This window comes from Anabrus simplex, chromosome 14 (genome assembly GCF_040414725.1).
Source record: "Anabrus simplex isolate iqAnaSimp1 chromosome 14, ASM4041472v1, whole genome shotgun sequence".
NCBI lineage: Eukaryota > Metazoa > Arthropoda > Insecta > Orthoptera > Tettigoniidae > Anabrus > Anabrus simplex.
The window spans coordinates 65,370,303-65,379,864 of record NC_090278.1 but is presented as its reverse complement, the minus strand read 5'-3'; the positions used below and the strand labels follow the sequence as shown (position 1 = coordinate 65,379,864).

Below are 9,562 nucleotides of genomic sequence, written 5' to 3'. Positions count from 1 at the left end.
TATTCCTGCCAGGGAATAGCTGAATGATGATAATATTTAAAATAAATTGAAATTCTGAAGTTGAGGAATTTGAAAAATAATGTTGTACATATATATGCACAATATAAAGTGATTTAATAGAACCTGAGAATGTTGCTGCACAACAAATAGTGCGTATTTTTTACAGGCATGCTATATGCATTATAAATAGTGTTTTCGACAGAGCGAAAAACTAAGTCGACACTGGAAAATGTGGCTTCCTTCTATACACATTTTTAATTGCTAATTACAGATGATACCCAGCCATAAGACAGTCTCCCAACTTTATTCTCTGTGTCAATATGAATTCCTAGTTAAGAAGCCAGGTGAGAAAAGAATAGCAGACTGTTCAGAAATTATATCAGAAGAGTCTGTTGGACAACTGGAATATGATCTCTGCTATCAGTTCAGCATTTGTTGACCAAACAATGCTGGTCAATTCATCAGTGTAACACATTGCCACTTGACATGAAAGAAACTTGCACACATGATCAACAATATAGAGCCTCTCTAGAGAGAGAATTTCATTTAGGCTTTGCAACATTTTATCCTACCCTGCAATAGAATGATGTTTAGGTGATACAATGCTAACTGGGAGAATAAAAAATTATATTATTTTTAAGAACATTCAATATGAAGTGATTAATTACAATGAAAAAAAACCACACAGCAAATCTGCCTTAGTAAGTATGTGACAGAGGCCAAAAAAAAAACCCCACCACAAGAAGTCAAATCAGAAATGAACAGATCACTAATTTTCATGAACTCTTGCAGAGTAAGGTTGGGAGTATGAAGAGGAAGAGAGAGCTTGAGTGACGAAGTGGGGAAGCACCGAATAATCTACTGCAATGTAGAGATGATAATTTTTTTAAAAAATTTTTTTTGCTTGAGAGTCGCAAGGCTAGGAGCCAGAATCTCTTGAATCTCCCAATCCCTCTCATATCAAAGTGAAAATGTTCTGCTCTCTGCAAATATGTGAGAATCAGGTGCTGTAAACATTTCTAACTGTGGGACTTGAGCTATTTTAAAGGATCAATTAGCATTTTATCTATTGTAACATACGTGCAACATGCGATTTGAAATTCCTTGTCTTCAGGGTACCACGTATTAGATCAGAATATTACTTGCAATTAAATAAAACCTCAGTGTTATTTCTTTCTTGTTTTTCAAAAATAAAAACTTTGTATGTAATCTAAAATTATAGCTACTTATCCATAGAAAAGAAAAGAAAAGAAAAGAAAAGCAGAACATAATTTGACACGTTCGCGGCCAATCATGACACATGCGTCATGGCTCCACTTTCACTTAGTGCCGATGACAACACACGTGCGTCACACTCTGCCCCAGATATTAAAGCTCGTATTTCTGCTAGTACCTATGTAAACAAGTGGACCTCTTATCTGTGCACTATTACGCTGTTGTTTAACATATGCTCCAACTTTGCATCAGTTTAATTGTTAGTTACTATCTCTGTAGTCGTTACAATTCAGCATCATTTTCTGCAATGTCAGCAGATACACCCTATGTCAGAAAAGTTCCGGGACAATTGTTGTATTTCTGAGGTTGCAATGCGAACACAGGAACAAATGTTGGTTTTATATTATCTAGTATGTGTACGTTCTGAGATAGCCTTAGCCATGTTTCCACGCACACCCACTAGGTGGTAGGGTTGTGCTTAGCAACACACTGTTTGGTTTAGTGACGGTGACACAATGGACGCCAACTGTGAACAAAGAGTGAACATTAAGTTTTGCGTTAACATCGGAAAAACCGCTAGTGAAATATGAACAATGATTACACAAGCATACAGAGGCAATGCACTGTCAAGAAGTCATGTGTTCGAGTGGCACAAAAGGTTTTGGGAAAGCAGAAATTCAATGCAAGACGAACCCAGAGCTGGCCAGCTGTCTACAGCACATTCCGAAGCAAATGTGGAGTAGTAAGGCAGTTATTGCAAGAAGACCATTGTTCCTGGATCACCAGCCTTGAAAAAAGCCAAACGTCAACCTTCGAGAACAAAGACAATGTTGATCACATTCTTTGACAGTAAAGGGTTAGTTCACCACAAGTACGTTCCACCAGGTGAAATAGTGAACCAAACTCTTTACTTCAAAGTCTTGAAACGTTTGCGACTAGCAATTTGACGTAGCCGCCCTGATTTGTGGAAGTCGCAGGACTGGTTCTTACTGCACGACAATGCAAGACCTCACGTTGCTTTATCTGTTACCGAGTATCTGGCCAGACATTCTGTCACTTGTCATTCCACATCCAGCATATTCGCCTGACATCTCACCTTGTGATTTTTTCTTGTTTCTGCAAGTGAAACTGCGACTTAAAAGAAAGCTTTATCAGGATATCGCAGACATCCAATGGGCTGTGACACGAGCTCACAAGCATCGCATTCAGCAATTTCCCTGCTTGCTTCCAAGAGCTCCAGAAACATTGACAACAGCCAAGGGGACTACTTCGACAGGAGCTAAGATCATTACTTGGTAAGTGCAACTTTTCTATTTCTTACGACCTGTCCTGGAACATTTCTAACATAGGTTGTAGTAGTGAGATTGCAGGGCCTTCTCAGCGGAAGAAACACCACCTCGTAGGATCCCAAATCTATCATACTGCCTACAGGAACACATTTTCACAACATGCTGCCAGTAAATCTGTGGGTAAGGAAATTGGGCTTAGATTGCGGAAGCTGTGCAGACAATGTTACAAAGGGCGACAGCGGCACAGAACTGCATGTGCTACTATAGTGTCGAGGACAGCCAGACTTTTGTCTTGAGCAATACTTTTTGAAATTCCCCAAAAGACAGAAGTAATTGTCTTCAAACAATGCCATATCTACCCGTTTGTTGCAGTACACTATCAGAGGCTACGTTGTACAGCAATGGTTCACACAGCAATAACACGATTTTTACCATGCAGCATTTTTGTCAGGAATGTTCATAAACATATTTATCCGACGTAGGAAAGTTACTTAATATCTACAACCGAACGAAACATTCTGAATGTGCTTGGACATTTTAACATTCACAACAACATTCTTGCTTCAATTTTATATGTTTTAACTAATTCACAACAACATTCTTGCTTCAATTTTATATGTTTTAACTATGATATATGTCAATTTTCAGCAATCTACTAAAGATGATCCAATTAGGATTGGAACATGTATAGAAGTGACAAATGTGAAATTTAATTTTTTTAAATTCACATTATACCATAATGTATTGAATAAGGAGGATATTGTTTAATAATAAATAATTTTTATAGTGATTTAAAGATTATTAGAAATAAACTCTGTTGAGCAAAAAAAGGTATTACGGTACCGCAGCAACAATTACCGATATTCCAGCGGCCATGAATATGTTAAGTTACATATGCAGCCTACAAAGTAGAAGAGTTAGTAATCGATGCTTGACTGAAATATCCTGTGGCTCTTCAAATGGCAAATTGTGCTCGATGTATTTTTCTTTATATACTTGTACACTTGGAACAACTTGTGCTTTATTTTCAGGGATTTCTGTAGTAGAGGGGCATAGATCTTTTCCATCCACCATAAATTGAAGGATCAAACTCATGGGTTGATTAAGGTAAATTAAATCAGACGTCCTTTTCATTCGCTGTGACCGGAAGACCAAACCACCTCGTGATTCGTCTGGCTGACCAAGACACCTGAGCATGTTACCACTCTCTGTGCACTGTATGACTTAAGAAGCGTGCCTGGTCTTTTCGAGAGCCACACGAGATATGTCTCCTCTGTAAGACACCGAGAAGTTCTTCAGTTTCTTGAGACATGCACTTACATTTCACATGCTCATTCACTCCAACACATCTTCTGTGATCGAGCATCACATTCTGCTCAACTTACCAAAACAGAAATATTATCATCAGTAATATACTGTCAAACAGTAAATGCAGAATCTTCAGTTAATGGAAATGGAAATTTTACAAAATAAAATACTCATGAGGATGAACCCAACTAGGATGACCTACTGGCTTCTCGACTACTGGGCAAACAGAAATATAGGGACACCATGGCTAACAGAAGTGAAGAATGACATGCAGGAACTGGGAGCAACTGAAAACGACATCAGAAACAGAGCACCTCTCAGAAGAATCATCAAACAAAAGAGGTTTCAGAACAGACCATCATGTAAAAAAAGAGGTGTCCTTTGGAAAAAGGAAAGAAGGGAGAAAAATAGCCAGAGAATGTACGAGTATTGGGCAAATATCAAGTCCCAAGTCCAAGTAGAGAAGTTGAACATCGTGGTCGTTAGTTGGCCCATTCGAAGAAAGAAGAAAAGAAGAAGAAAATACTCCATATGAAAATGCATGAATGAAGATAGAAATCTGTTTTAACAATAAAGCAAAAATTCATAAAGGGACAGTTGGTTGCCGAATTGGAGGCAGATTATGGAATAGAAGTACGAACTGTCTGCAATTTAAAGAATTAAATGGCTGGAGGATTTTGTGCAGAACAGTGATAGCACTGGATCTTCAAAACGTTATAAAAATCTTCAAATGAAGAGTTTGATGTCGCACAAAACGAGGGCACAAGAAGTTATAGTTTTCTTTATTTATTTATTTTTTTGAAGATTTTTAGTGTATTCTTTGTCTTAGGCAGCCTCCAAGTAGAGGATTTTGAAAATAAAAAATTAGTCCATGACTGAGCTGAATTATCCATACTTTTTGATTTTTTTTCAGGATATTCTCCCCTTTATTAGCCCAAATAAGTGGCAGTTTGTTGCATATATTATTAACATAATATTATCCTGTTTAATTCCAGAAATTTAACAATCATACATGACTGTCAAGATGTATTCAACAAGGAAATGTGACAAGTGTACCTTTGAAAGTACACTTCCAAAATTTCCAGTAAATAGCTCGACTTCAGGAAAAGCTTGCAATAAGAAACACATAGTTATAAATTTTTAACTGACAATGATCAACCCAAACACTTGCCTGGGTATTGATATTTTGATATTTCCTTCTATCATATCTTGTAAATTCTATTTTAAAAATTGCTAATAATAACACAGTAAATATACACAAATATACAGGGCAATCTTTAATGCACATGATCTCAATAAAAAATGGTTGACATTTCAACCCAGTACGTCACTGTTCTTATGGTGCATCTGCCTTCGTTACGTAACTTACTAAGACAGATGACTGGTTTACACATTCTGGCTCATCCTTATTAAGAAATTTCATTGACAAAATATTGTAAATACAAAAATATACAATAAATATCTTGACACGTATCGAGGAACTTTCCAGCAAGGGCTCAAAGCAGCCTAAGGAGGCTTATGTTGGAGAGCGGAACACCTCGGAACTAAGCACTGGCCTCACATGAAATAGTGTGGTGGTCGCAGGCTGAATCCCATGTGCTGGTGTCGTGGTGGTGGCGGCGGATGATACAGGCGCTGCTGTTGCATAGCTAATGCTCGTTGCTCCGGAAACATGGCATAAGATGAGAGAATGGGATGGCCCTGTAAGAGAAATCATGTTATAAGGAAGTTTATACCACACAGGAACTAACAACCTTCTGCCAACCTGAAAATTTCACAGTCTTACCGCCATACCACTATTTCGTCTTTTCTGTATTCACAGAGTCCTCAGCAGGTATGGAAGCTTAACTTGTGACAGATTTGTGAATGAAAATCCCATCTCTACAAATAAAATTAACATGACTGGTCTGGGTTTTTTTTCTCTTGAGGGGAATAACTAAATTTTGTGTTAAACGGCATGAGTATTAGAAATTGGAAAAGTAAGTTCAAGATAATATTATAATTAATATAATTGAGTATTCAATAGCCGTTCTTCAAAGCAGGTAGAGTAGAACAGATATTATAAAATAATAATAATAAAAACATCGTGCAACAGCCCCCAAGGGTTTTGGCCTACCAAGCGACCGGTGCTCAACCTGAAGGTCTACAGATTACGACGTGTCGTGTGTTTGGCCCGACGAATCCTCTTGGCTTCCTAGACCGACGCCGCCATCTCACCGTGAGATAGCTCCCAACTGTAATCGTGTAGGCGGAGTGGACCACGAACCAGCCCCCAGATCCACGTTAAAAAACGCTGACCTGGCCAAGAATCGAACCCAGGGCCTCTGGGTAAGAAACCACAGTATGTAAAAACTAAATAAATGTCATATAAAAACTTTAAAAGAGACCACTGGTTCAATTTCTGTCTGTCCATCTGTCAATGTATGAGCAAAAGGCACATCATAAAGTAATGCCACAACTATTTTTTAAATGAAATATATGACTAAGAGAAACGGAAACATTATGTCCTTTTCAACAAATGAACCAAGTATCTCGAGACATTGCACACACCGTAGCACCAAATCGCATTTGCTCCGTTCGTAGAACTCCATTCCATAGGAATGTAGATACTTGGACATGACTTTACCAGAAATGAAGTGATGACCTCCAAGGAATTTCTTCAGTGTGTTCAAAGGTGAAAGCCAGATGGTGCAAGGTTTGGACTGTATGGTGGATCATCAAGTACGCCCCCACTCATTAAAAAAATTTTAAAAATACCCTCGCATCCTGAGGCGGTGCAGCTCATTTCAGGCACACCCCCAATGGAGGTGAGCTGCCTGTACCATTTTAACCACATATTCTTAAATTTCTGGCAGTACCTGGAATCAAACTCGGGCCCCCAAGGACAGCTGCTAATGGGCTAATCGTTATGCTGCGGAGGCGGACGACCTTCCAATATTCCACTTCCACCTCTTCGGATAACTGAAGATTAATAAGTAAAGCAGCACACTTCGCGGAAGTATAATTCTGTACTACAAACAAGGTTTCCTTTTTGAAGTCAACACGGAACATTGGCTGGAAAAGTTTATGTGCAAAAGCAGGTATGGTGTTCTATTAAACTATAAAAAAAAGAAATCATATAAAGATATGGCATAGTAATAGAAAGAAAAATAATTTTTTAATCGTGGCCTTTTAAGTCTGTTTGAATATAGGCTATATTGAACTACGGTATATTGACTAATTTGGATTTATTAATTTTTCCTTTTATCAAGGGAATTTTTTTATTTTATGTTGTCAATATGGGTCATTGTAAACATGAGATTCATAAACTGTGGCTTCAAATATAAAAAAGAAAAATAAGATGGAATGTTGCAACAATGAGTGCAGTCTGTGGGTGATTGGTGAGTGCCACCCATGATTCAATTTTGATGGCCCAGTAGATGATTTTTTCATATGAAAATTTTGTGTGTGTGTGTGTGTGTGTGTGTGTGTGTGCGTGCGCTTTTGTTTTGAATATCACTTTCATATTCACCATTGGAATTACTAGGGAATTCAAAATCAGAGAGTATTTTTCTTTATTATCATTATTGCTGAACATTGGGAAATATGATAGGATTTCTCTTGAGGATGGGGTATATTTGACCCTTCAACCTCATACTAACTATTCCAAAGACATCGTTGTTCCAAGACACAGTTTACACGCTCTCCACAATTTCACATTTTATGGAAGATTTATAGTTACTAAGGATATCCAGAAATACAAACACAATAAAAATAGCATTTACTAATACAATATTCTGAAACTCTGAGAAAAGACTTACTTTAGATTTAAACTCGCATCAGATATTTTCTTTCTAGTCCAAGTTTACTTTTATTTAATATGTAATGATGATAATGTTACATGCCAAGCCTGTGGTGGCCTCTTAAGGTACTTCTTGGAAGGGGCTAGTGAATCAACTGAGCGGGCAGCTCCCAGCCGGCCTGGAGGGCATGGCTGGTATTTGCGTGTATTGTTCTCGTCGGCCGGCTTACCCGAGAGTTTCTCGGATATTCAGCGAGAATGTTCCGCCTTTAGCTATCTCACAAATTTTCTGGTTCCCATCACCTGAGGTATAAAAAGGGAAGCTAGCCACAGACAATCAGACAGTGTTGGACTCTGTAGCAGAGTCAGTGTGAGACTCAAGTGTGTTGGGTTCGGTGGCTGGGCTGAGGGCGACAGAGGTGTTGGCTGTTGCTAGTCTCACCGAGGATTGAACCAGAAGCTGTGGTTGATGGTATTGGAGTGTCCAGAGAGTGGCTGGACTGAAGACATGCAGACTGTGTACTATCTGAGAGTACTGTGTGTTTGTGCATTGCTGTGAGTCAGCGAGGGAGGTCTCTATCATGAGAGTGAGAGTAATTGGATCTGTGTTAATATCCACTGCTGTGAGTATTGTCCTGCCGTTGAATACTGTTCAGCTGTTCACTGCACACAACTCTGTGAATTACTGGCCTGGCTTGAACCGAGGAACGTCCGTCCGTCCATCACTAAAAACGATGTCGCTATAAACTTAGAAGTTTTCAACATCAAATCCATCATCATCATTATTTTCCAACTCCAGTTTCCCGGGTGTGGTATACAAGCACTCCCCGTCTCTTCCTATCTTCTGCTTCAGGACATCTTCTCATGTGAGACCTCCCTCCTCAACATTTGCACTGTGTCTATGCACTGTTTTCTTGGCTCAACATCAACAATGGCTAATTTAAATTTGCCACTAAATATCTGAAAGTAATCATGAACAAAGGTACATTTTTGCCATCACTGCAGAAATATTTGAGTGGTCAGTTACGCATACAGCTAATTTAGAGAGGACGTTTTCTCTCATGGACAGATGAAAGAAACAGGTTAACACTAATGTCTGGATATGCAACGGTGTAAGAACAATGTAAATTTGAGTTCGTATCCTCACCCCAAGGTGGCGCAGCTGCATGTACCCAGCCATCCTGCCAATGTTAAATTTCTGGTAGAACCAGGAATCGAACCCGGGCCTCTGAGGACAACAGCTAATAGTGCTAACAGTTAAGCTACGGAGGTGGATGCAAGAACAATATAACGTGAGACATAGGCTTGTTCAAAATCAGACCAAGTTCCTTTCTTCTGCCTCGTTTTTGCAACTCTCTCCTTCACTCTTCTGTGCACTATCTGACCAACACATTATCACAAGCAGATGGCCTCTGTGCACGGTATAAACCTATACGGTGTGACATTCGTGCTAGTCTCCCAGTCAGAGTTATACAGATACTGTAATTCTATTGCGATGCCTTTGTAGATGGAAGTTTTAGCTGCTATGAAATGTATAAATACATTTTCATCTGCCAATTACTATGCTTACAAAAGCTTTTCAAAGCTAAGCATCTTTTTGAAATGGGAGTTCTTTGTGCATAGCATTTCCTTGGTTTATTTTTTTAAAAAATTGGGAAGCCTGCATGGGAAAAGAGTAATGCATATCTCCACTGGTCTTTGGCGATATTATAAATGAAAGAGAAGCTACGCAGCGAAATATTAGTTCTGAAACAGTGTTTCTATTCTTCTCAAGGAGTGCTGCACACTACCTGATTTGAGTTACTCTCTAGGAACTGTCTTTCTAACTACCTCAGAGCTTATTACACAAAAAAGAAAACATCCTGCAAAGTATTCTAGCTCTTTAGGTTTTAGTGTGCCACAATGGGGCAAAATGGTGGTAATTTCACACTGGAAAAGCCTAGCCTTATTCGACAGATCCAGGAGTCTT

General features: G+C 38.8%; 1 protein-coding gene across 1 annotated transcript in view; it reads right to left on the bottom strand.

Annotated features, from left to right (window-relative positions):
* Positions 1-4,633: 4,633 nt before the first annotated feature.
* Positions 4,634-9,562, bottom strand: part of Zmynd8 (Zinc finger MYND-type containing 8) — a 415,670-nt gene continuing 410,741 nt past the window's right edge. Inside the window, exon 17 of the mRNA XM_067157629.2 lies at positions 4,634-5,513. Within this exon, the coding sequence (XP_067013730.2) occupies positions 5,329-5,513 (185 nt within the window). The 3' untranslated portion in view covers positions 4,634-5,328. The remainder of the gene's footprint in view (positions 5,514-9,562) is intronic.